At 48.8% G+C, this 27913-nt stretch overlaps 1 protein-coding gene across 2 annotated transcripts; it reads right to left on the bottom strand.

Moving 5' to 3' along the window:
- Positions 1-29: 29 nt before the first annotated feature.
- Positions 30-27894, bottom strand: LOC128822773 (TOG array regulator of axonemal microtubules protein 2-like). Of its 2 annotated transcripts, XM_054004582.1 has the most exons (19): positions 27660-27894; positions 26244-26446; positions 25235-25395; positions 23985-24031; positions 23571-23782; positions 21868-22028; positions 20517-20563; positions 17299-17457; positions 14453-14585; positions 12682-12787; positions 11712-11947; positions 10027-10179; positions 8572-8689; positions 7472-7575; positions 5907-6111; positions 4512-4728; positions 3346-3432; positions 720-1169; positions 30-263 (listed from the first exon to the last, which is right to left on the bottom strand). In XM_054004582.1, exons 1-18 carry the CDS (start codon positions 27697-27699, stop codon positions 934-936), a joined length of 2625 nt encoding a protein of 874 aa, XP_053860557.1. In that variant the 5' UTR covers positions 27700-27894; the 3' UTR covers positions 30-263; positions 720-933. The 2 variants fall into 2 exon arrangements, with proteins under 2 accessions (XP_053860557.1, XP_053860559.1); XM_054004584.1 differs by lacking the exons at positions 20517-20563; positions 21868-22028; positions 23571-23782 and having other exon boundaries at positions 27660-27891.
- Positions 27895-27913: the final 19 nt, after the last annotated feature.

Here is a 27913-nt window from a genome sequence, read left to right as displayed (position 1 = left end):
ATTAAAAATATGTCATCAAGATTTAAAGATACAGTCAAAACAAATTTATTCAAAACTACATCTAAGGATCAGAACATATGTACATCTATAACTATGAAGCCTAACACATAAATCCTATTCTTCAAACAATCTTCAGACAGGCAGCAGCTTCCTCCTGAGCCTGGAGGGCAGACCTCTTCTGGATGGGAGGCAAGGACTTTGTGGGAAAGGCAACATCGAAGTGTCCAGAGAAAACGTCTCAGTAAGACTGTAACCAGTCAGATCTGCAAAATGGAGACACAAAGTTTAACAGAGGCCACAATGCAAACCTAAAACATCTGAAGCTCCATATTTCATGGGACACATTTCCTGCCAACTTCTAAACAGCTGCCCAGGGAAACATGCTCCTACCGGCAGACACTTGAGGCAGGCCAGGGGAAAACCCTGACCCACTTCCACAGGGCTACCACAGGAACAGCCTGGCCTCTGGGCTCTCCTGGCACAGCAGGGAGCCCAGAGCCCTGTGCTTTCCAGGAATGGCTCAGCTGCACATGCACCCTCCTGCTCCTCTCCCTGCCCCACAGCTGAGCAGCCCTACAGCTCCACGGGGCACTGGGAGAGCACAGCTCATTGCAGGGGGCACATGCAGGGCACAACTGTTCCCTGGCAATGTGCACAGGCTCTCTGGGCTGCCACAAGACCCTTCCTCCCACCACAGATGGGCCCAGCTCCCACCTCACCTCTGGGTGAGGCTGAGCCATGATCGGCCTTCACCTTGTCCTCAATCTGGAGTTGCTTCAGGCCCCCCATGCCATGACTAGGAAGGGCGATGGAGAGAGCTGGGGCAGATGCACACCCTTCCTTAATATTGCAGCATTTTTGGCACAGCTATACAGGCAGATCCGGAGGTGTCCAACTCAGCACTTCCTCAGCTTCCTGGAGAACATCACGCCTTCACCAGCCCAAAATTTTGGACAGGTTGTCCTGCACATGTGGAGGCTTGCTGGCAGCACACTTCTTCAGCTTGCTGCCCATCACCTTGTAGAGGGCCGAGGCAAGCTTGGTGGCCACAGTGCGGACATTGGCACTTCGGACAGGCAGCGCCTTGTTCTCCAGGAAGGACCAGAGCACGGGCAGGGCGTCATGCTGGACGACTTCAGGGCTCCTGGCATAAACCCACTCCACGAGCACTGCCGGGAGAGAGACACAGCTTCTTAACCACCAACCTTAATGCAAACAAGGATCTACCTCTGCTTTTGCTTCTTGGAAGCGTCTCAGGCTAAGACCAGCAAAATAGCACACAGGGCCCCATCATCCAGAAACGGGCAAAGCAGCTGATCATCCTTGAAACAGAACCACCAACCCCTCAGGACTAATTTCTCCAACCAGAGCCTTGTCCCTGTGGCAGACTTCGTAACTTTACTACGTTATTTCACAAGCTCTTTCTGCATGAACAATGAATGAAATGTCAAATTGCCTTTTCTTTCCATTAAGAAGTTGTCTAAACCCACACTGAAGGTTTGGAAATGCGCCCTAGAGAGGAAATGGAGAGATTTCTAATAAAAGGGATGATTCCATTGTTGTAATTTTGATGTCAAGTGCCAAATGTCTCATCTGGCTCTTCCCTTTGCTCAGTGGCACACAGCAAAGGGCAGTATTAGAACACACTTCAAAGCTCCAGCCCACCAGAGATGGCTGCTGCTTGACAGCTGGATTAGAACCATCAGTGACTAGCTGGTGTCTTTGGCAGAATGCTTTTGTGACTTCCAACAAAGAGCTGTTTCAAACTTCAAGGTGTCTTAGATAATTACCCAGACCCTATTGCTGAGGCATTTGAGCATCTCCACATTTTAATGCCATTTCCCCTCCCATTGTTAATGCCACTTTTTTCCCATAATGCCCACTGCAATAGGGGCATAGAAAGAGAAAAATGCTACACAGGGGACTGAAATGTAACCAAAACATGAGTGTTTTCTCCTATTGTCTCTGAAAACTGCTCTCTGCTCATTTTCTGAACTGAACTATGTCAAGCACAGACAAAAATTTACTACCAACAGGCTCCTGGCATGGTAGACTGGGCTGAGAGATCAAAGCCTGAAATGCTCTGGAGACCATTCTTATTTTCTGGTCAGGCAAAATGTTATCTAGTAGCCATTTCTCATTCTGTGGTGGAAGAGCCTTCATTTTCCCTATGCTGTTAATCCACCAGCAGTCATCAACATTGAAACAGCTCCTGAAAGTACCCAAAACCAATTCTGCTAAGGAGGAAAAGCGTCCCCACTTCAAAATGGGGATTCATTTGAGTTTATATGTAATTAAAGACATTGGTGATTACTGAATGAGAGGAACAGCTCTCTGTTCCTACTAAATCTCAGAGAGAACATCTAAAGTAATCCTAATTACTTTTTCTAAAGTAATCCTAATTTATGGTTAATTCCTTTATTTCAAAAGGATAATACTGCCAAACTAAATTCCCTATTGCTGGAGATCTACTTTATTCAAATGCTCATTAAAGGGCCTTTGACATTCCCAATCGCTGAACATGCCCTTTTGAGATTCCTAATGAAGACACAAAGTGGATTAAACTTTGCATTTAAAAGATGGTGCCATAATTAGCAGTGCCATTAGCCCCAGTTAAAGCAAGGCTATCAATCATCTTCTCTACTATATACTGAGATTATCATTTTTCCATTCCTTGCCTATTGCTGACATAGCAAGCTCCTCTGAGGAATCAATTATCAGCTGCATTTGTGGCATTTTGGACAGCGCTGTCACAGGAAGACACTGTTTGCACACCCTGAAATGCTCAGTCCAATGCCACTTTGACAGCACAGCCAGGGAACCTCAGCACTCTGCCTCTTCCCCTCTGCCCCCAAAGGCTGCCTTGCACTAAATCCATGCCTCCAATATGTCTGTTGAGTTTTGACCTCAGCTGTGACCCCCCAGGCTCTGCACAGTTCAGCCGCAAAACTTTCCAAGAGGAAAATGAGAATTCTGTGAGGACAAAAGAAACTGATCCCCTGAAACAGCATTTGCCACCGTTGTCCCTAAAGGATCACAGATGTCCCTGAGCCTCCAAGAGAGGAGCCAGCTGGGGTATTTTTAGCCCCTTCCTTTCCTGGAGGTGGGTTCTGAGATGCCCCAGTGAGAACTCAGCCCCGAGGCCGAGCGCCACCCCCATCTCAGATGCTGCACAGCTCTGCAGCAGCCAGGGAAAACCTGCCAAATACACCTGCCATGGGTATTGGGCAGGAGGGACCAGCTCAGCACCTCCTGATTTGGAGGAGCTACTCTACTGTCTATTCACAGGCATTGCCTGTAAGTAGTCCCTGGGAAGACCTCTTGGCTTCGAAGGGGAGGCCATACCTGTGATACGCTCCGCGACATCCAGCAGAGCTTGGCCACTCAGTTGATTCCATTGGTAGCTGAACTCTTTCAGCAGTGATACTTTATCTACAAGTGAAACACATGTTTCTGCTCACTTTTCTGAGGTCATTGTAGAAAGGACAGTGGGGAGGGAAAGGGCAGGGGCAACCCCATTTTATAAAATAAAGTGCATTTCTGCTGACTTTTGAATCCTTTTCTTCTTACAGCCTATGTGGCAGGCTTTTAAATTCCAAAAGAAAAGCTCTCTTTCCCATTTGTAAATCCAAACTTGTCTGCTGTACCAGGAGCTATGTTAAAACATTTCACATCAGGCACCTCAAGAGTTCAGTCACATGTAAGCAGTGAAAAGGGTTTGCATCCCAGAGCAAAAAGGAAGAACCCCATCCTTGGGGCACAGAAAGGCACTGAGTCAGGCAGTTTGTGAGTTCAGAGAGCAAGTGAGGAGGGGAACGTGGAAAGTCCCTCTGAAGAGCTGCCTCTTCAACACTCCTTTTTTCAGGCATATTTCCCCAGTGCGGCATTTTCAGAGCTGACATAAATCTGCATGGCAAAGGAATTCAGAGCAGCCCTTGCCTATGAAGTTACTTGCTCTAGCCATCTTGCCCCATGCAAAACAACGTGTGGAACAAGGCCTCATTGACAGCTAGGATTAGACCTGTTTGTTATAAAGAAATGAACTTGGTGAATCTTAAGTTGCCCTCTGAAAATAGAAGACAAAGAAGAAAAGTGGAAAATAGGCAGCTAATGCCTATAATGTAGAGCTTTCCAGGTGGCTGCTCTGCAGAAGCTCTGGTGGGTCAGTGTCCCTTCATGCCGACAGCAAAGCTATTCATTTGGGAAGTCAAACGGGGCCCAAGCAAACTCCAAAACCCCCTGTGCCTCTGAACTGTAGCAAAGCTCTGCTCCGGGACTTGCTCTTCAGACAAGCAGCACAGAGCCAAGGGCTCCTGTGACTTTTGGGAAATGCTGACCACATTCAAGCCTGTTGGGGGACTGGTGCATAAGGACTGCACCTGCCCAGCTTCTGGTGGATGTCAGCTGGAGCGTTCCACAGACAACAGCAGCTATCAAGGCACTCAGCGTTCTCTTGTGTAGGAGAGACAGAGAGGCAGTTGAGGAGAGTCCATGCCAGGGGTCAGCCTTACCTAAATGAGCAATGGATTCTTCCAGTGCTTTCACGGCTGAGGCACGAACCCTGGGATCCTTTGAGTTCAGGCTCTTTGTTATTCCTTCCACCAAACCAATGATCACCGGGTTCAAGGCTTCCTCCAGGACGCCCGTGATTTCGGCCAGCACGTCCAGCGCCTTCTGCTTCACTTTCTTGTGGCTGTCAGATATTCTCAGGACAAAATAATCAAAAATCTGTGAAGAGAACAAACAACGTGAAAGCTGGATTAAAATGTCCTTGTTTGAAGAGTGGATGGAGCACTCAGCAACATAAAAGATGAAAGTGATCCTTTCTGTCAGGTCAGCACTTGCTTGCACAATTTCACTGTTTTCCTGTGGGCCACTCACTGGAATGGTGGCACAACCTCATGCTGGTTGAAAGATTTTCTTCTCTTTTTAAGAGGTTTGGTTGGGGACAGAATCGTTCCTATGGTATTTCTCTCCATCTATAAATCATTAAATCAATTCCATTTACTAATGCAAAAGACTACCTTTGCTTTAGAAGTATGGAAGCAGATGTTTAGAATGCCTGGTTTTCTACACACTTGCCTCATGTACTGAAGGCAGTTACGATTTTGCCAAAACTATGGCTGGAGGAAGTCTAAGTTTTCTTTTGTTTATCTCAGAACCAGTGTCTGGAGAAGTGCAGGGCTCCGATCAACTCTTCCAGGATCTAGACCATTTCTCTAAGTAACAGGTAGACTTCTGAAATGTAATGTGCTCTACAGCTCTCCGTAGAGCAGGTTCAGTCCCTTGACAGCCACATTATCAGGCACCTTTTCCTGGAAAAAGGGACAAAGCAGCGACTGGGAGGAGAAGGTAGAGATGTGTCCTTAGCTGTTTTCCTCCTTTTCCAAAGAGAAAAAAAGACCCGCCCAGGAAGGGTGAGCACTGTCTTTACCAAGAGGAATAGGAACAAGGATGGAAATGAGTAGCCAGAGTTGTGCCTGTGCAAGACAAGATGGAGTATATAGAAGTATTCTTTAAAAAAAACAATGGGTTTAAACCAACCCAGCCTGATACTTCTCTTCCCGATGCAAATCCATTTTTGGTCTAGAGAATAATTGCCATGCTTTCAGGGGCTGCATTCCCTTCACTTAACCCAACTGGGAGTAGGAGAGAGCAGCAGTTAGACCAGCAGAAAATTCTGTCATCATCTGATGAACAGCACCAATAGGCACCTGCCAGACAAATGCAGCTGGACTGAAATAACTTGTCCTGAAGCCTAAACCTGAATTGAATTTGTCTGGCTAAGAGGGACCAGCGTGTCCCAAACAGCCAGGATGGAGTGCCAAGACACACTGAATAAACTTTCCTGCTACAGGCTTAGGAAAGGAGCTAAAGGAAAGGGACAATGAAGATATCCTACATACTTGGACAATGTTAGTGGAGATGAGCTGGGGGCTGGTTTTGCACAGGTCTTGGAGGAGTGCCACTCCTTCCATCCGTGTCTGAAAGCCCTTGGCTTCCAGGAGACTGTAAAGCTTCTGGAGCAGCTCCGTTTCTTCCACAGCTGGAGGTAATGTGACCTGGGCTTTTGCACGGTGTAGGAGGCGTCCATCAGAGGTAGATTTCACCCTGGAAAATAAAAGCAAATTAGGAACCTGTTGGTGATAACACCTTCAGTTAATTGTGAGTAAAACATCTTGAGGAGCTTTCCTAATTCTGGGATTTTAAGCCAGAAAATCATGAAGCTCTGAACAACAATGTGGGCCTCATGCCAATCACTACGGGAGACAATCTGCAAGTAACATTCTTGCCAGCGCCCACTCGGGAAGACCAAGGATGAGATGCATCTGATCTATCTTCAGATGGCTTCCAAGGCACACAGGTCACATTGCTTTGTGGAGAAAGAGAGATGCTACTTCCGAGTTTAAATGCCTCCTCATATGGGACGTGTGTGTCTTATAATAAGGAAACTCATCCTTCTGGAGAAGTGTCTCTACAACCAGGCATGACAGTCTGGAAAAGTAGCTCAGATGCATCTGAACAGATGAACAGGGCCATATTTGAATGATTCAGAAAATCAGTAACAGAGATGAAAACAGAAGCCAGACATCCCAGAACAACGCTCACATTTCATTTGCTTCCCTAGAGACTAGATCCACAGCTTAACAACCCCACGGGGAACAATTCTCCTGGATCAACCTGTCTCTTCCATGTGCACAGGAAGATGCTAGCTATGCTATTGAGGCATGTGGTCACTTTCCTGCCACCGCTGAGCATGACAGAGCTAAATAAATCCCCTCTGCTATCAGAGGAGAACAGGTACAAGTAGCTCTGCAACTGCCATGAAGAGACAGCAAATTCCTGTCTTAAATGCTAATGGCAGCACAGGACAAAATAAACCAAACATGCTGTTTGTCAAGCAAATTATATGAAGGACGGGACTATCAAGACAAAAAATCCACATTGAGGCACCTGTTGACCAAAGTTGCTCAGGAATTGCCTTGCTACTTACTACTCAAACTTGATACTGTTTGAGGGTAAGAAAACCATGATTCAGCCAGGCCAACCCACAAGGGTGAGAAACTTTGTGGAATGGAATCTTGCTGCTAGACTGGGACTTCTCATCAAAACACCCACTGAAAAAGACTCCACTCAGATGAAAAAAAAACTCTGGTTGAATTTACTTGTCCCAAGTCAGGCAGGAGAAACTTGTCCCTGTCATAGCCTCCACAACACCGCCCTTGCCACTGCACTGGATTGTCTGAGCTGCAACCAATGGGTGCCTTTTTGTCTCTCAATTTCTGTGGGAAACCCTCCAGAGAGGCTGTGTTCAGCGTAATGCAGAGGTAGGCATTTTTTATCATAGAGCATTTGTAGGGAAAGGAAACAATCTGTGGCACTGGTTATCTCTGCCAGAAAGATTTTCCTGAGGAAGAGACATGTAAAGCTTGTCATGTGCTTTGTCACATCTAACAAAAGTGCTCAGTACCGTTTGCTAGAAGACAATGTGGCCTGGGGCTTCTTCGAGCCATCGTTCCTCTTCTTCACCAGCTCCTTGACAGGTGGGCATTCACCCTTCTGGTTTTCCATTCCCTACAAAGACATAGAGAAACCCCATCCATCTTTAGACTATAAAATAGGAAATTCCCTGTTTAAAACACAAGTTAGAACCAGGATCACTGCTACCAAGGCTTAGGGAAACCTTTCCTAACTGACAGATGGAAACAGACCAGAGATTCAGTGATGTCAACTCTTTGTTTTCAATAGCTCAAGGCAAGTTATGGGTGCTACCATAATGAGCAGCAGTCTAAAATCCCAAATTCATTATTTCTTATTATTATGCTCATTATTATTATTATGCTCATTGAGCATAAATGGGAATAATGCAAACTGGTAGGCAACACAAGTGTTCGTAAAAGAAGTAACAGAAAAAAATGGACCCTGTGGGGGTTGGCCCATTGTGTTGGAAGTCGATTTGGTTCAACACTCGCTCTCCCTGAGCCTGCACAAAGGCACGCTCCCTTCTATAATGTCAATAAAAGAAATAAAATCCTCCCCCAAACAAGCAAAGGATTTCCCACTGGATGCTGCTGAATTCACCAAGCTTCTTCCAGCTCCACAGGGCTTGACAGCAGGGCAGTATTCCCAAAAGACAGACAGTAATTGCAGTAACTAGGATTGACTTGGACATCTTTTGTAGATTTGGAAATTGTCTTGGTACTACTAATTCCAGTGTCTTTTGCAAAGACTCTGTTACCTTCAGAAGCACTATTCTCACTTAATTGCTTCACTGGGGGCAGAGTAGGGAGAGCGCAGGGGGGCTTACGCTTAAATGTAAACCCATTTTCTCCCCTTTCCCTTTCCTCTTTGTGACTGATATTCAAAATATTCAAAAGCCCACTTTTTCCCTAATAATATTGCTTCCTTTGTGGACTGCAGATGAACAGGCTGAGGATTAACAGCTCATTGCCAGGAGCAAAATGATTCAGCAGAAGAGGAATGAGATGAAGACAGATTGGGTATGTTTGAGCTCATATTAGCAGTGGCAATACTTGCACAAAGGAGACATTTCTCCTGCCAAGCACTTACTTTCTTCTTCATTCTTGTCAGAATGTCCTCCAGGCCACAGGTGGAAAGAGACCGTTCCAAAAGCATTTTAAATTTTTGATGATTGAGCAACATCTTCACCATCTCCTGTCCATAATGCCTAAGGAAGGATGGAAGGAAGGACAGGAGGGAGGGAGGGAGGGAAGGAGGGAAGGAGGGAAGGAGGGAAGGAGGGAAGGAGAGAGAAGGGATGGAGGGAAGGAGGGAAGGAGGGAAGGAGAGAGAAGGGATGGAGAAAGAAAGGAAGGAAAGAAGGAAGGTGAGAAGGCAGGAAGACAGGAAGGAAGGAAGGAAGGAAAGGAAGGAAAAGTGAATAAACAAAGGAAGAGTGTTAACAGAAGAGGCAGATACCTTAAACTCATCAGGTGCAATCCTTGCATGAGAAGGCATTACCTACTCAGCAAAGAGGGAGATTTACCTCCTCTTGACACTGCACAGTGCTGTCAGCTGAACACAAGAGGCAAGAGGAGAATGTGGGGCAACAGAAAAATATCATTTCACTCTGAAAGTGTGAGTGTGCTTCTGTGGGATCAAAGGATCCCAGGAAACAAGCAAAACACATCTGCTTTGTTGTCAGAGCCTATTAGCAGTGTCCTGCTGCCATTGCACAGTAATTTGCCTTTCTTCAACTGGCAGGGAAGCCAGGACAAAACACCTCATGCATCCTATTGATTATTCTATACTATATGTATGCAGCGGGGCAGCTAGTTGCTCTGGTGTTCTTGGCAGCTATTAATGGGAATTTCATCATCAAAGTAAGAGGAGTTTGGCGGTTTGGGTTGGTTTTGCCACTAGGAAACCACAGTTTTCTTCAAGAAGAAATTTGGAGGTCACTGAGCCACAGATAACAGCATTCTAGAAATCTGCAGAACAGGCTTAGAACGACTGATTATGTTGGCTAAAGACCCCTGAAATATTTCTAGGAAAGTCTTAAGTTAATGAGAAATGGATGTTTGGAATCCTTCAGTGATGAACGTTAGTCAACACTTTGGCTTTGTGTTGTGCACCTAAGGCCAAACAAAACTGTTGGACTGGCTAATCTGAGCTCTTTTGATCTCAGTAAAGAATCCTTCAAGCCACAGGAAATTGGCAATGCTCCTTTTTGCTGGCCAACCTCAGCTTACCCAGTACAGTCATTTGCCCAGGCAACCCAGAGCAGTGGGCACAGCACCAAGGCTGACAGAGCTCAGGAAGCGTTTGGACAGTGCTCTCAAGCACATGGAGTGACTCTTGGGGTGTCCTGCACATGGCCCGGAGATGGACTCGATGACCCTGATGGGTCCCTTCCAACTCAGCATATTCCATCATTCTATGACCCTTACTCACACAGTGAGGTTACTTCATATTTCCTTTAGTTCCCACTCTTTTGTCGTTTTACCTTTAGAGCCAGACACAAAACGGTTTTCCTCTTTTAGGAGGTGCAATGAAGATCATTACCTTGTGTCCTTGTGACAGTCCTGCGCAAGCTTCCCTGCCACGTGTGCCAGCCTCTCAGCCCTGGGTGTGCCTGCCAGCCTTGTGACTCCAATTCTCTCCATCAAGGACAGGAGGAGCTCGGCCGCACACTTCCGCACCTGGACGTGGCGGCTCCTGGGAAGGAGAGAGGAAACCCTGGGGCACAGGGAGAAGGAGCAACAGCAGCACAGGCCTTGGCCAGATCCTGCTCCCTGTCCTCGCTTGGGGGAAGGAGGCCTGGGTTCTCCCTGCAACTTTAGACACCTGTAGAAGTTTCTGTCCTCAAGTAAACACAAAGTCAGCGTTGTACAGAAGGACTGCCTGCAAGGAAGAGGGAGGAATTCAGTCTCCCTGCACTACCAGATACTCCACTTCTTTCACAGTATTTACTCTGAGAAAGATTAAAGAAATAGATTACATATGAATTATTTAGAAATGAAGGACAATTCATGCTGACCCATCAGAGGGCACCCACTACACAGAGCTGCAGCAGGATTGAGGCTCTTTCCACCCATTTATCCCCAAATCTGCAGACCTTTGGAAAAAGACAAATGCAGGGAAAACACGTTGTGGGCTGTGAAGTTGCAGAATATCCAGCAATGCAGCCTGTTTCTTCTGTGAGGCTTGGCAAGGGAAACATCTGAATGTTTTACCCTATTCCAAAGCTGAGGAAAGGGTGGCAGGCAGTTTAGCCAGGTTGTCCTGTTCTAGAGAGTGTCTCTTGGGAACTATCCTGCCCAGCACCAACATTTAAGGCAGCTTTGCTTCAACTGTCCCACAGCAGTCGGCCTGTGGAGGTGCCTTTAAAGTGATTCATCATGTCAAGGCTAACATGAAACATCACTTGGAATAGAAGCTAGAGTTCTGTGGCCAGGACAGTCATACAAGACTCCTTTTGGCAAGAGCTGCACCTGCTGTGCAGGCTGTGCCACACCCAGCAGATTCTCCCCCATGTGCTCCACGCCCCAGCAAGTGCCCTCCTTATTTCTCAAGGTAATGGCATCATGAGGAGACATGGTTTTCCCAGGGCCCTGTTTTCCCAGGGCTTAGCGCTGTGAAATATCAAACACCGCTCGCAGCTGCAATTGCAATTGTCCCTCTTCCCACAAAAGCACAAGGCTCTATCCTTAGCCTTTGCAGGCAGTTTCACTTCCCCAGCGGCCACCAAGTCTAGGAAAACCTGACAGACTGGGAGAACTCCTGGAAGCAGCAGGAAGCTGAGTCAGAGGAGCTTTAGTTTGGCTATCAGGAGAAAGGTTTTTCACCCAGAGGGCGGTTGGGCACTGGAACAGGCTCCCCAGGGCAGTGGTCACAGCACCAAGCCTGACAGAGTTGAAGAAGCATTTGGACAACAATCTCAGGCACTTGGTGTGACCCTTGGGCTGTTCTGTGCAAGGCCAGGAGCTGGTCTCGATGGTCCTGATGGGCCCCTTCCAACTGCCCATATTCTACAGTTGTCTCATTCTGAGAACTAAGAGGCTGCAGGAGGGCAGAAACAGGCGACAAGAGGAAAGAAATGAGGTTGATCAGGGAATCAAGTCACTGAGTTCACAGAAGATGCAGGATACAGGGCCCTTCCCTCCCACCATTCCCATTCACTCTCTCATCCCTTCCCCCTCCCACACACTAGCAAGGTGAAGAATATCACTAAAAGAAGAAGAACCTACTTGACTCCCATGTCCATTAGAGCAGTCATTGCTCGTGCAGGAGTCACATTCTCCACCATGATCCCCAGGGTCTGACTGGCTGCTTTCTGAACAAATTCTGGGGAGTTCCACACCATCTGGAGAAGAACCCGAACAACCTCATCCACCTCAGAGTCCATGTCCTTCTTCAAGGTCACAAAGAGCTCTCCCAGAGTGACGATTGCAGAGTAGGACACCTTGGATCGGAGGTTGGTCACCTGGGGAAGTCATGAGGGGAAACATAAGAATCACCTTGAAAAGAAAACCAGTTGCCTTCAACAGAAGTCTCAGGAAATGACAACACGCCCCACTGTGTTCAGGGGAACATAAAAGTACAAGAAGAGCAGAAGAGCACAAGCACAGAAAGGCACTTACTCTGGCACCAATTTCTGGCCTCAGAACTGCTTACTGCAGGCCTAAAAAAAACTTCACTAAAGTGTTCTACTTAACCCTTCTAAAATGTCCATGCCTTTGATTTTAGGCCCTTTTACTAGAAAATTGAAGCCAGGGCTGCTTTCAAATCATAAAGGCACAAGTCATAAAGATAGAAGAGTCAGGTGCTCCTGTTCAAAAAAGCAATGCCAGCAGTTGAAGCACACAGCCAGGAAACAGAAAAGACAGGCTCAGGCCTGCTGACTAATTTGCAGTGTGCATTACAGCTTGGGCAGAGACTGGGGCTCTGCAAATAACGTCATTAGTGCCTCAGTTTCTGCATTTGCACATTGCATTATAAAGGCACCACGCTCAAAGACGAGTGTCTGATACCCGACCTAGCAGTAAATACAGCTACATGTACACACAGATCCTACAGAGAGCTGACGGACATTAGAAATAGAAGGTCTAACACCAGAAATGAAGGCAGACCCTGAGCACACATGGAGATGAACAAGCACATGCCTACTCCACACACCGTGTCTGAAGTATGGAGGACAGTTCAGAACAATGTTCTCACCTCGCTGGTAACTGCCAAGCAAACGTCACCAAGTCTACAAAGCAGGACCTCTGAATGGGACCCAGCCAGGTGTCTGATGTTGAAGAGTCCCTTCTCCTTCAGCTCCCTGAAAGGCAAAAGATTGATTTTTCTCTCCACCAAGGCAGCACCCTTTGAAATTACCAGGCTGGCAGCTCAGTCGAACAATGGGAGGTGCTTTGCAAGGAGTACTTCATGAAATCGTGGAAGGCGTTGCCACAGGATGCTGTGGCTGTCAAAAGCATACACAAATCCAAGAGGCAAATAGAGGGGTTCCAGAGTCTTCAGCCGTGGCCATTTAAGAAGACAGCCTTTCTGGAGTCTCTGGCACATGATGCCCCTCTGTCACTGCTTCCTAGCAGCTGTGAGACGGGGCCATGCTGCTGTTTCTTGTCACCTCCCTGTACCTGTCCCTGAGACACAGTCCCACCGGGCTGTTGTTGGGGCATTTTCCTTCTTTGTCAGCCCCAGCAGGCAGTTCAGCAGGGAGAGTCTGCACTGGCACTCTGGAGCTGAGTTTCCACTCTGCCATCTAGGCCTCTCTGTCACCCCCTCCACTCCACCTCATACATTCCCCAAAAAAGCAGCAGGATGTCCCAGAAGATTCCACCCCTGGGCAAGAACTGTTGAAACTCTGGCTTTTCCCAACACCCCCTACCTAAAACAACCCCCACAACAGCAACATGTTATTCCAAAGGTGCAAACAACTCTGTCTCTCAGCACTTGCTTTGCGCAGGCCCTCAGCTACAGGAAGGTCTGTGAGGCATCAGGGCTGCAGCACAGGGCTGGTGACCGATCCCACGGGCACCCCAGAGTGTCATCCAGACCCCCCAGACCTGCAGAAGCTCTCTGCACCTCACAGGGCACCAAAGAGAAACAGGAAAGAGAAAGCAGAAGAGAAAGGGCAGAACAAAGGTGACTGCACAAGGAGATGCATCGTGGCCGATTTTTCATGCTTATCCCAGTGTGAGTGGAGTCCTTACCCCTGTGTGAATGAAGCATCCACCAGGGAGTGATCAAAAAGACATCAAAAAGAAAACCAATATCACCTAACATTTGCAGACTTATCACCTCTGGGCCTCCTTCTGCCTGTGTATAATGTTGGGACACATGGTGAGGTATTGACAAAACATCTCAGGCCCGTATGAGGCAGTGAGAAGGAAAAAGTTGAATTCCAAAAGTGCAAGATTCCTAGAGGATTTTGTTTCTTTTTCCTTCTCTTCTGCCATGAGCCCTTCTGCAGTAATGACAGGCTGAGGGACTTGAAAGCACAACTCCCTGGAAGCTGGAGCTGCTTCTGGCACTCTCCTGCAGGAGAGGTCACAGGGAGACCCTGTCACCTGCCATTGCTGGCAGCAGTGGCAGCAGAGAGGAATCTTACTCAGTCCCACTGGGCCAGTGGCCCGCGGCACCCAAATCTCTACACTCAAAATTTCTGCCATGCTGCTTCTGCCTTCAGCCAGCAAATCATCTCATTCCGGAGCTTTCTCTCTTCCCTCAAGATTTCCTTTGCAGCCTCATGGAGCAGCGGGCAAACCGAGGAAACAGCACAGACCTGCTGCAGCTGGAGCACTGCTGCAGAGCAAGGCCGAGAAAAGGCTGCTCTCAAATCTTTATCCTCTCACTGCTCTGCAGTGGTTTCAGCAGTGCCCTTTGGCCCTCTGGGCTCTCGGGGCTCAGAGGCACTAGCAAGACACGCTTCTAACCCAGCTTAATGCTAAGAGAGACACAGAGTGAACAGGGCCTTTCTTACCAGTCATCGCTGCCGAGCAAGGAGAGTGCCTCCCTCAAGGACTGCTGTGGGTCTGCAGAGGCTGTGTCCTTCTGCCCCTTCCCACAGAGCGGCTCCTCTCGGCGCTCGGCACCAGTGGCCGTCTGCGAGGTCACTGTAAGGAGAGGGTCAGCCATGGGCGCTGCAGCCCCAGGCAAGGCACCCCGCCATGGAGCGGCCTGCAGCCCCATCTCCCAGCCAGGGCTCCATGTGGTACAGACTGGCACTGGGTCCTAGGCTTCCCTGCTGTCTGGCACCTTGGGCTCCTTGCTTTCTCCCAGCCTCCCCGAGCTGGGCACAGCTCCGGGCTAAACCTGACAATTGCCCACGCAGCGCCAGCTCCCAAGTGCCACAGGTGCCACAGCCTGCGGCCGCAGAGCTCCCGCTCCCTGCAAGACAGTGCCGACAGCAGGACTGGCTACCCAGGAGGGAACCCCTCCAGTGCCTCTCTTGTCTCTGCGCCCTGATTTCCCCCAGGCCTGAGGACAGGGGCACTCTGCAACTCCTGAGGAGACACCTGCAGCTGCCTGGCGCCAGCACCAAGCCAAGCCTGAACAAGCCAGCCCTGCTGGGCCCGGCTGAATCCCCACGGAGCAGCTACCAGGGAACAGCCATGCCTGACCCTTCCCACCTGACAGCGCCTCTGTTTCCATTGACTGCAAATATTCTAGACAGCAGGCAGCTGAGTGCACATCCATTTTAGCCTACTATTGGCAAGGGAGTACTTTATGGGTTTTGTTCTTTCCAAGCATCATGAATCTTTACTCTTTCAGAGCTACACACTGGCTGTATTTCAAAGATGCTGAGGTGAAATTTGTTTGCCATCTAATGGACGTGTTTGCAAACTCGGCAGTTTCTAGGCTTTCTCTTGTGGAAAAACGCAATTTCCAGACTAGACAGTTGATAAAAAAGCCTTCCAAATGCACTCTGAGGATAAAAAATATGCAAATACAGACCCACATTATTGGGAGATGCACTCTCTTGTTAATCAGTTGACCTGGGTTTGTGTCCTGGTTTAGGACAAATTAGGGGAAAACATCTCCAAAGGAGCCCCTTATAGGAAACCAAACCCTCCGCAACTTCCCCCCACCACCGGGTTCGGGAGGAATTCCTTCAGAGGGGAAGTGGAAAAAACTTGTTTATTAAGGAACAACAAAAAACACTCCCCAGCACAAGAGAAATAGCCCAAGATGACCACAGATGTTTTCACCAGTCCAAGGGGGTTGAGCTGTATCTCTCTTCGCCGCAGAGGGTACGAAGCTTCTTTCGCAGACCCCGGGGGAGCTCCTGCCCGGAGTAGGTCCGATGTCTTCGGGGGGGGGGGGGGGGGGGGGGGGGGAAGGGAACAACGGAAACCGGGGAAAAGGAAAAAAAAGGCAAAAAAGCAAGCAAGCGAAAAGCAGAGAAAAAAGAGAGGAAAACAGAGCCAGCAAAGCAGGCAGCCAGCAGCAAGCAAAAGCAGCAAGCAAGCCCAGCAGCAAGCCCGCAGCGAGCCTGGGGGGGGGAAGGAAGACAAAACAAACTGAGAACAGGGAACAGAAACCACGATTGGGATAATGTGCATGAAAATGTCCTGTCCCCATGACAGTTTGCCTTAATTGAATCGTTTGTTAAGGAAAAATATTTACAAGGCGTGAGAAAAATCAGATGATAAATGCATTTCTCATGAAACCCATTTGTCATCAAAAGCACTGCCAATCAAAACTTTCATGCCGTGCACTCAAAAGCTCTTTTTCTAATGTGTAGATGAAAACATTTGCACTGTCTAAAATGATGGAGTATAAATATTGCACAGAATCCAAATGAACTGCTCTAGATTCTGGAGGGTTTTTGTGCTCCCTTGCATGTTCTGACAAAGTATGGAGGAATGATAATACCAAAAATATTCAGATGGGAGCTAATCTGGATGTCACTGAGGTACTCCAGCCACTGGCACCAGTGATGTCACTGCAGAAGTATGTAGACATACACATCCAGATTCACTATAGACGCAGAGCCACGTCAGGCTAGTTCTGGTCAATTCTGAACATGGAAGCAGCATCACTAGAAAAGAGCATTCAAAGAATCATTCCCAGCTGCCTTCTTCTTATCTCACCCTACTTGGGATCACAGCACAGGCAGGCTACCCACAAAGGAGAGACAAGAGCCACTAGGGACTATCTGCTGTCTATTGACTGCAGGCAGCACACAGCCCGGGAGCAGCAGGCAGCCCCTCCTGCCTGTCATCTGCTGCACATGGCCGCTGTATTTGCTGGGTGACACAGGAGGCACTGCTTGTTCCCTCTTGGCACTGCGGGCTGTGGGATGGTGGCAGCGAGGAGCCATGGGGCACTTCTGGGAGCAGCAGCACGACTGCACCAAGCTGCTGACTGCCATGCAGAGACAACCCTTGCTGGGATAGCAGAAAAGCTGCCTGCAGAACTGGACAGCAGCACAGGCAGAGGGCCCAGATGGTGAGTGGACAACTGATCGTGGTGGTTCTCCTAGGTGCACGGTGAGCATACCCTGGCAGACTGCCCTGCAGCTCATCCCTGCAGTCACAGCTGCCTCCTGGCACCAGTGATGTAGTTTGGACTATCAGGATGGGCAAAAGCCAGAGCTCAGGCCTTTCCCACTACTTCATTCAGCTCAACTTTCCAATGGATCTCTAAGAACCAACTGCTCCAGTCCTACCAAGCCGGAGTAACTCAAAAGTAGATTTGCTGTTCCTTCTCAGGACAGGCTATGGATCCAAGATCCCAGCTGTGCTGGCTGAGGCAGGAGGCAGTTTGCGCTCCTTGTGCAAGGAAAAACCCGTGCGGGAAAAAGCTGCCACGGAGCAGGCTTACCTGAGGAGTTGCGTGGGAAGCTGCCATGCCCGTGGATGATGGGCATATTGGGCAGTAAGGGCACGTTGTCCTGCTTCCTCAAGACCTTCTTCAAGCCACTACCAGGGTGTTTTCTCTGCACTCCAGAAGCTGTGCCATCGACAGGTGGTAGGCTAAAGCCTGCAGGGACCAAAGAGGAGCTTGTAGGTGGATGGTGCTGGACAGGTGATGATGGAAAGCACCAGAAAATTTCCCAGAGCTGGGGAACATCTCTTTGTTATCCCAAAGAACGTCACGTATAACAATGGTATACCACTCTATACCAAGTAAAACAGTAACATGGCACAGTGATCACAGAATCCTAGAAGAGTTTGGGCTGGAAGGCACCTTTAAGCACCATCTAGTCCAACCCCTGTGAGCAGGGACATCTTCATCTAGATCATGTTCCTCAGAGCCCCATGTAAACTGGCCTTGAACACCTTCAAGGATGGGCCAACAACAGCTTCTCTGGGCAAACCCTTCCAGCTTTTCATCCCTTTCATTATAAAAAAAAAAATTCTCCCTAATATCTAATCTAAATCTACCATCTTCTAGCTTAAAACCAAACTGCAGTGATGCTTCCCCTAAGAAACAAGGAAAACCAGTATTGCTTTGCTTTTGTTTTCCTGTTTCAGAGGCTGGCAGGGGAAGTTAGCAAAGGAAAGTGCAAATAAACTTGCGTGATGCCCTCGGGCTGAGTGCTGCCTCCTAAGGGCCCTGCTGCCGCCCTCGGGGCAGCGCTCACAGCCCTGCAGTCAGAGCCCCTCAGCCGGGATTCAGTCGGGAACGCTGCTTGCTCCTGGGGCTACAACAGAAGCACTGGCTGGGGGCTTCAAGCACAGCTCTACAGCACCAGCTCCTCAGCAGGGAGTGGCCAGAGAAGGATCTCTGGAATCTTCAGTAGAAGGAGTTGAATTTTCTTGCTTCCAGGTTGCACCCTGGTTGAAAAGCATTTCTTTGGACCCACCTTCCCTGGAGGCTGCTCTCCAGGAGAGAGTCTGAAGCTGCAGTGTACCTTGCAAGACAGAATTTTCTACTCTGAGAGACTTTAGACGTGAAGGTGGGAAGCTGATCTTGTTACTGACTCAGTGAGGCCATGGGCAAGACACTTCATGCCTCTGTATTTTCCTTTGGGAAATGGAAATAAATCCTACGCAAGCTTCCACTCAGATGCAAGTGGAACAGTCCCCCAGTTTGATTGCAACAAGACAGGTCCCAGATTGCAGAGCTCTCAGAAGACACAGAGATTGTGACTGAGAGCAGCAAGGTACAATGCCTAGACCCTCTTCCAAGGGATGGGCTGCTGGCAGCAGACATGACATTACTCTGTTGGCCAGCAGACTGAACCCTGCTGCATGACAAAGGCCTCACAGCCCCTGGATGCTGGAGAGCCTCTGTGTCTGATAGAGAAGGGCAGAGAAGGAGATTGCTCTTGACAGAGATTCTTATCTGCCCTTATTCATGCTGATTTTAGTAAACATCTTCTTTCCAGTTCCTAAAAGTCCTGGGTTCTAATACCTGTATGCATTTAGATCAACATTTTCTTCTCTTTGTTGGAATATTTTAGAGGACATTCAAAGAAAAGCCTAGAGTTGCAGAAGTGATACCCAAACGTGAACTGTGTTCTTGACACTAGATAATTTGTTTCCCCCAAGGATTTTCATTCTAAACTGTATGAGATTGGGCCACTTTTGGGCCAGCCTGACTAAAGGCTGATTTTCTTCATGCAAGTAGAACAGTGGAGCTCATTCTGGAATACTCTCCAACAGAGCTGTTAAAATCCCAAAGTTCCTCTTTTGCTCTCCTTACTTGTTCAAGGGGTTTATTTTCTGCTTGCTTTTCAGCAGAGACACTCAACCCCAGCAGAAACATGATCTGCCTCAAAATATTTCTATCTTGGCTAATACTGAAAATTCAAAATTTCCTTAATAGAAGTAGCAGAGGGCAGGTCATTCTGAAATGCGCTCCAACAGAGTTGTTCGAACTAACAGAAGTAATTCTTTACATGGCTTCACAGAGGATAAATTCATATGGCAGCCAAGCGTACAAGAGCAAAACCTGTCTTAAAACTGGATTCCTTCATGGTGTAGAATGCTCGGGTCAGTCATAAAAGTGAGAAAGGTAAGGTTTAATGAGATGAGGTATTTCTAGTCCAGAACTAATCCAGAAAAATGTGATTTACTTAGTGAGCAATACTACACCCTACTTACACTAAGCATTCCAGCTGCAAATCAACAATTCAGGAGTCATTCCAAAGGGGTCGTACCCAGGATTTGGCAGAACTAAGCCTGAGCAAAGGGACCAGGGGATCTGATCCCTTTTCTGCATCAGCAGAATTATTCCTTTGAGTCTCATCTCTCCTATCATTACACACCCAGAGATGGCAAAGGAACAGCAACAGACTTTCATTGAGGCTTTCAACTTGAAAGCATTGGCTGACCCAGATGCACCAGAGACCACATTTTGTCTGGCACAAGTCCACTTGTGGACAGGGATCAGGCAAGGCTGGGAGGGAGGACAAGGCAGAAGGCATCTCCTCCCCCAGCCTCAGCCTGCAACACTGACGCAGGCAGAGAGAGCCGGGGAAGAGATTTGTCATTGTGCTCTCAGAGGATGACAAACTCAGAGCTTGCCTAGGCTGCAGCCATTTGGAAGGCCCTTTCTCCCTAACCGGAAAATTTATCAGGACATTCTGTCAGAGGAGGTTTTCCTATTTCTGCCAATACAAAACCAGGCAATGTCCATCAATCTCCTTCAGATCTCAAAAGGGTTCAGCTCAGAAACCACCCCAAGGAAAGGTTTTCTGTTTCAAAAGCAGGAGGATGGAGTGGGAACATTTCTCACTTCATGCTAAATGCCTTCTTTTCCCCTACTAACTGTGACACTAGAAAGGCTGCAGGAAGATAAAAGGCATGTGCAGGATGGAGAGCAATGTCTCCTTTTCCTGCATTGCATTTCCAGGGCCCCAAGGTACCACTCCAGCTCCTGCCACTCAACACTTGACACTGGAGGAATTTTCACCTCACCCCTGGAGCACACTCCCAGTGCCTGGGCTCTGGGAGAGTCCACTGAGCCCATCAAGGCATTGAAATTAATTTAAAGAATTTTTTAAAAGAATGGATTTCAACCAAGCTTTCCAAATGTCACCTCTGAGCCAAGACTACAATGGTCATTTTAGGACAGACATGCCCTCTACCTACCTGCATGTCCACAGTTCTCCTCTTTGCTTCTGCTGCTGGATGTTGGCCTGGAGAAGATGGAGGCCAAAAGAACATATGAGGAGGGAGAAAGAGAATGGAGGGAACGGGTGTATCATGAAAGGAGGCAAACCTTCTTAGCATGGTCACTCTGATGAAGGAGGAAATGCAACACATAAACACAACAGGATGCAGAGCTAATTCACTGTCCTTAAGCTTTCCATTACTGGAGTCACCCAGAGCTGGCCAAGCTCGGTGTGAAACAACAGCCAAGTCCAGCAGAGGACCCATCTTGAGGTGCTTTTGAAGCCCTTCCTCCTCTTCCCCACCACCAGTAGTCATTCTTCAACTGGCATCATAACTCCCCAATTCTGCTGTCGCTCCTTTTGGAGCCAGGTGGCTCCTACAGCCTCTCTGAAGCAGCAAGAGCTGCTGAGCTGAGACACCAGTTTGTGTGGAGGGCAGCTCTTTTTGTACAGCTGCCAAAGCTTGACTTTGCCTGCTCGTGCCGTAGCCTGGTGGCAGTCTCGTCCTACATGTGGTCAGAGCCCTGCTGTCTCCTGAGAATGTTATTACACCTCCTGGCTCTTTCAAGAACAAACAGGCTTTTTCCAACTCAGCTGCTAGGGGAGGATATTCAGATTGCACTTTAAAAGCACCCCCAAAGATTTTCTATTGGAATGATGCTTCTGTGTCTCCTTCTTTACTGTTATCACTCAGGTAAGCTTGACAGCTACATCTTCTCATGCATATCCAAGCCAATATCTTCCATCAGATTCAGTCCTATACCTATTTTCTAGCCCCTTGCCCTTTTTGATCTTAAGCACAGATCAAAAGATTAAATGTTGATCGCATTATACATGACTGAAACTTATCAGGGTTCTCATTTCACAGTGGAAGCCCAGGCACAATGAAGTTACACCTGATGATTACAGAAGCAGCACCTGAATTTGCAGACACCTCTCCACTAGCCTCTATTTGCCCATACATATTCTCACGGGTGCAGAAGTTGACAGACAAGGATCAGAGAATGCAAAGATCTGCAGAATCCAGACCCCTGCAATTCAGTTTGCAAATGACACCACAACCATTACAGAGGGAATCAACAGCCAAGTCCAGCAGCCAACACTTCTTGAGGTGCTTTGAAGCCCTGCCTCCTCTTCCCCACCACCACCTCTGCTCCTGGGACATTGGTGTTGGCTTTCACATTGTGCTGGATCATTATAGATGGGCATAATGGTGAATACACTGAGGTTTGCCAAAATACATGGGACACCTGGCTGTGGAACATTACCACACAAGATGGGAAGAGACAGGTGAACAGCACACTGCAGCGGCAGACACCTTGGCTTACCTCATCTCCTGGGACTCCTGGAATTCCAGCTGCAGAGAGCTTTGCAGAGACCCCGCGGTACTGCCAAGAGTGGGACTTATTGCCTTGCGTATGGGGGGGATCAAAGGTGGTCCCAATGACCCCTTCTGCATAACCCCACCACTGGAATACAGCAAGGAAGTCTGGAAAGAGTAGAACACTGTGCTCAGATCAAGCATCCAGTCTTGCCTGCATTCATGCCTCAAGACTTTTAGCCATGCATTTAACTGGGACCTGGCAGGAAAAGTCAAATGCATGGAGCAGCTTGGCCTAGGACAGGGAAAGGTGACTGAGGAAGGGGAAGTGGTGAGGGACAGCCCCTGGCACATATTTGCCCCCTCTCCCCTTGTGCTCAGTTTTCTCCAAGAGTGGCTACGTGCCCAGCTGCCATTCACATCTTTGACATCAAGATGTTTCTGAGGTGCCACAGGCCTTTTGGATGGCATGGGAGCGGCTTTAGATCACTGTTCTCTCCTTGCCCGTGTGGTACCTAACAGCCAGTGCTGATCTCCAGCCAAGTCCCCACAAAGCCATTCTGCAGGATGTCAAAACCCATTTTCCCAAGCCCCTCATTTCTTCTGCTGCTGCTCTTCCCTCCTACACTTCCCCAGCAGCCTTTGAGCCCAGATGCTGCTGAGCTCTCCGGATGCTCGCTGCTCTCCAGCTCCCACACATCCATCATCTCAGGCTCACTGGCATTTAGGAAGGTCAGCAGAGCTCCCTGCCCTGCTGCTCTCTGGAAGGTCTCTGCCTGCCCAAGTTCCTCCAGGGCCGCCATGCCATGGCCAGGAATGGGGCTGGAGGCAGCAGGGGCACATGCACACCCTTCCTTCGTATCCCATCCCATTTCTGGCCCAGCTAAAGAGACAAATCAGGGCCTGTTCTGCCTTCAGTGAGAGGGTCAGTTCCTGTCTGGGATGCACTGGGCCCTTTCTCAGCAATGCTGAAATCATGTTCCCAAGCCTTTGATTGGACATTGTGTTTCCAAAAGCTGTTCTTCATCTGCCTCCTCCTGCCCCTCATCGCAAACCCAAAACAACTGCAGGTCCTGGCCCTGCTGGAAAGGCAATCGTGTGGCTGGGCTCTGGGCTGCTCTCCCCATGGCCACCTCCCATCCCCTCCCTCTGGACAAAGCCGTACCAGAGCACACAGCTGCCCAGAAATTGATGAAGTCTAGAGATAGCAGCAGAGACAACTGTGTAGAGGGGGCATGGCTGTACAGTTCAAAAGCTGAGACAACCTGGAACTGACTTTGCAGGACTGCCTGTTCCAGAAAACACCTTTTTCCATCCAAACCAGACACAGCTGACAGAAAACACCACCAAGACCCAGAGATGGTTCAAAGAAATTCATCATTTACTAAATCTAGAAAGATCGCTTGTCCAGATTGGACAACTTTAGCTGCTCTGACTGCTTGTTGGTGTTTTCTCAGCCATAAGACAGAGGAGGAACCACAAAAGGGCCCAGAAACCATTCAAAGACCTCTGCTGTTATTGATACACGCTGAGGATGTGAAGTCTGCACTACACACCCATGCAGAGACAGCCTGAAGTGCAGTGTCCAGCTGAGCTCTTCTTTGGCTCAGCTGCTCTCCTGGGCTCACACCACAGGAAAAGGTCTGCAAGCTCTGCCTCCAGCACATAAACTGAAAATTTACCACACAGAACTTCGTTTGGTCTCCTTACCTTATAACTTTCTCCTTCTGAACTCTGCTCCTGGCTTTTTCTACTGTCATTATCATAGCCAGTGCCAGTTTCCTTGTTCTCTTTCTCCACGCTGTAGATTTTCTTAGTGTCAAAAGAAGGAGATCTCTTCCAGATGGGAGGCAATGGCTTGGAGGGAAGGAGTGAAGAGGGACATGGCCGAAAAGACTTGGAAAAAATGAATCTAGTCTCGCCTGCAAAGAGGAGGAATTTTCACTGCACCACCAGCGAACACTCCCAGTGACTGGGCTCTGGGAGAGTTCACTGAGCCCATCAAGGAATTGAAATGAATTTAAAGAAATTTTTAAAAGAATGGATTTCAACCAAGCTTTCCAAATGTCACCTCTGAGCCAAGACTACAATGGTCATTTTAGGACAGACATGCCCTCTACCTACCTGCATGTCCACAGTTCTCCTCCTTGCTTCTGCTGCTGGATGTTGGCCTGGAGAAGATGGAGACCAAAAGAACATATGAGGAGGGAGAAAGAGAATGGAGGGAACAGGTGTATCATGAAAGGAGGCAAACCTTCTTAGCACGGTCACTCTGATGAAGGAGGAAATGCAACACATAAACACAACAGGATGCAGAGCTAATTCACTGTCCTTAAGCTTTCCATTGCTAGAGTCACCCAGAGCTGGCCAAGCTCGGTGTAAAACAACAGCCAAGTCCAGCAGAGGACCCATCTTGAGGTGCTTTGAAGCCCTTCCTCCTCTTCCCCACCACCAGTAGTCATTCTTCAACTGGCATCATAACTCCCCAATTCTGCTGTCAATCCTTTTGGAGCCAGGTGGCTCCTACAGCCTCTCTGAAGCAGCAAGAGCTGCTGAGCTGAGCACTCCTGTCTCCTGAGAATAGTATTACACCTCCTGGCTCTTTCAAGAACAAACAGGCTTTTTCCAACTCAGCTGCTAGGGGAGGATATTCAGATTGCACTTTAAAAGCCCTCCCAATGATTTTCTATTGGAATGATACTTCTCTGTCTCCTTCTTTATTGTTATCATTCGGATAAGCTTAACAGCTACATTTTCTCACTCATGTCCAAGCCAATATCTTTCCATCAGATTCAGTCCGATAACTCTTCTCTAGCACTTTGCCCTCTTTCATCTTAAGCCCCAGTCAAAATATTAAACATCCATCGGATTATACATCTATACCCCAACACTTATCAGGGGTCTCATTTCACAGTGCAGGCCCTAGCACAATGAAGTTACACCTGATGATTACAGAAGCAGCACCTGAATTTGCAGACACCTCTCCACTAGCCTCTATTTGCCCATACATATTCTCATGGGTGCAGAAGTTGACAGACAAGGATCAGAGAATGCAAAGATCTGCAGAATCCAGACCCCTGCAATTCAGTTTGCAAATGACACCACAACCATTACAGAGGGAATCAACAGCCAAGTCCAGCAGCCAACACTTCTTGAGGTGCTTTGAAGCCCTGCCTCCTCTTCCCCACCACCACCTCTGCTCCTGGGACATTGGTGTTGGCTTTCACATTGTGCTGGATCATTATAGATGGGCATAATGGTGAATACACTGAGGTTTGCCAAAATACATGGGACACCTGGCTGTGGAACATTACCACACAAGATGGGAAGAGACAGGTGAACAGCACACTGCAGCGGCAGACACCTTGGCTTACCTCATCTCCTGGGACTCCTGGAATTCCAGCTGCAGAGAGCTTTGCAGAGACCCCGCGGTACTGCCAAGAGTGGGACTTATTGCCTTGCGTATGGGGGGGATCAAAGGTGGTCCCAATGACCCCTTCTGCATAACCCCACCACTGGAATACAGCAAGGAAGTCTGGAAAGAGTAGAACACTGTGCTCAGATCAAGCATCCAGTCTTGCCTGCATTCATGCCTCAAGACTTTTAGCCATGCATTTAACTGGGACCTGGCAGGAAAAGTCAAATGCATGGAGCAGCTTGGCCTAGGACAGGGAAAGGTGACTGAGGAAGGGGAAGTGGTGAGGGACAGCCCCTGGCACATATTTGCCCCCTCTCCCCTTGTGCTCAGTTTTCTCCAAGAGTGGCTACGTGCCCAGCTGCCATTCACATCTTTGACATCAAGATGTTTCTGAGGTGCCACAGGCCTTTTGGATGGCATGGGAGCGGCTTTAGATCACTGTTCTCTCCTTGCCCGTGTGGTACCTAACAGCCAGTGCTGATCTCCAGCCAAGTCCCCACAAAGCCATTCTGCAGGATGTCAAAACCCATTTTCCCAAGCCCCTCATTTCTTCTGCTGCTGCTCTTCCCTCCTACACTTCCCCAGCAGCCTTTGAGCCCAGATGCTGCTGAGCTCTCCGGATGCTCGCTGCTCTCCAGCTCTCACACATCCATCATCTCAGGCTCACTGGCATTTAGGAAGGTCAGCAGAGCTCCCTGCCCTGCTGCTCTCTGGAAGGTCTCTGCCTGCCCAAGTTCCTCCAGGGCCGCCATGCCATGGCCAGGAATGGGGCTGGAGGCAGCAGGGGCACATGCACACCCTTCCTTCTTATCCCATCCCATTTCTGGCCCAGCTAAAGAGACGAATCAGGGCCTGTTCTACCTTCAGTGAGAGGGTCAGTTCCTGTCTGGGAAAAGCTCTCAGAGCTCTGCTGACAGCACATAAACTGAACATTTCCCACACTGGACTTAGCTTGGTCTCCTTACCTTACATCCTGTTCCCTCGGAACTCAGCTCCTGGTTTTTTTCATAGCTGCTGCCATGTTTCCCATTCTCCTGCTCTCTGCTGCATATCTGGCTTGGCTTGGTAGAAGGAGAGCTCTTCTGAATGGGAGGCAACGGCTTGGAGGGAAGGAGCATAGAGGGACTGGCCAGGGAAAACCTCTTGGCAAGAGGGTAGCCAATCAGGCCTGCAAAGTGGAGACACAAAATCTAACGGAGGCCGCAATGCAAACCGAAAGCATCTGAAGCTCCGTATTTCATGGGACACATTTCCTGCCAACTTCTAAACAGCTGCCCAGGGAAACATGCTCCTACCGGCAGACACTTGAGGCAGGCCAGGGGAAAGCCCTGACCCACTTCCACAGGGCTACCACAGGAACAGCCTGGCCTCTGGGCTCTCCTGGCACAGCAGGGAGCCCAGAGCCCTGTGCTTTCCAGGAATGGCTCAGCTGCACATGCACCCTCCTGCTCCTCTCCCTGCCCCACAGCTGAGCAGCCCTACAGCTCCACAGGGCACTGGGAGAGCACAGCTCATTGCAGGGGGCACATGCAGGGCACAACTGTTCCCTGGCAATGTGCACAGGCTCTCTGGGCTGCCACAAGACCCTTCGTCCCACCACAGATGGGCCCAGCTCCCCCCTCACCTCTGGGTGAGGCTGAGCCATGCTCACAAGGGAAGAAGTGACTTAGGTGAACTCCCACATTTATCATCAACAAATGTATGGGGTGTGCCACTCAAGGGGAATAATTCTTCGTTATTGAGGAAATTTCTTTGGTTTTATTATTCATGGAACTAGCCTGCATTTAATTCCTCTGAGCAGTATTGAGTTATCAAGTCTGAAGTTATCAAGTCTGAAGCTATCAAGTCTGGAAGGCTCCAATGATAAGTGGGGAAAAAAGATTCCTTCTTGAGGGTGGCCTTTTATGAATCCACAGGAAAAATCCACCCAGCTGTGACTGCTAGTTCCGCAAACCACAGAGACTTGTCAGCAAGCAGGCAGGCCTTAGTGGTGTTTGTGCAGCACCGAAATACCATCCTCAGGGTTGGACCTGATCAGCAAGCAGAGGAAGAAAGGGAAATTTATCTGTAGTGAGACCTGACACTGATGGCAAAGAAAGCAACAGGACTTGCATCTCATGACCATGTCCAATCTGTGGTCAGCTTTGGCCACAGTCCCTGTCCTGGCTGACAGTACGAGTGATTTGGCTACTGTCAAAAGGAGAAAGCAGAGTAAACTAATGATAGAATGTTGCCATGCCCTGGGTGTCCTTGCAGGATCATTTCTATTTGTCAGTCACCTACTCTGACACAGAGCCAGCACTGAGCCCCATGGACAAGTTTTCCCTGCTGGGATTTTTTTTCCATTTGGCTCAGGGCTTTCAGCTCCTTTCTGTCCTCACCTTTTCCTTCAGTGGTCTTTCCTTTTCCGGTCAAATCCATGTTTGAACCCGTGCTTCTGCCTCACAGAAGTATCTGGGTTTGAATTTGGGAACGCTCTCAGAGTAGACAGCGACAGGAGCTTGGTACCCAGCCTTAGAACAAGGTCGGGTGAGTCCAATCGCCAGCGCTCGGCACAGAGAGGCAGAGCCAGACGCGTCTCCTGCCGCTGTGGCCGTGTCAACCACAACCTTCACAATCCCAGCGTGGGGCTGCC

This window comes from Vidua macroura, unplaced genomic scaffold (assembly GCF_024509145.1).
Source record: "Vidua macroura isolate BioBank_ID:100142 unplaced genomic scaffold, ASM2450914v1 whyUn_scaffold_105, whole genome shotgun sequence".
In the NCBI taxonomy this organism is placed as follows: domain Eukaryota; kingdom Metazoa; phylum Chordata; class Aves; order Passeriformes; family Viduidae; genus Vidua; species Vidua macroura.
This window is presented reverse-complemented; position numbering and strand designations above follow the sequence as displayed.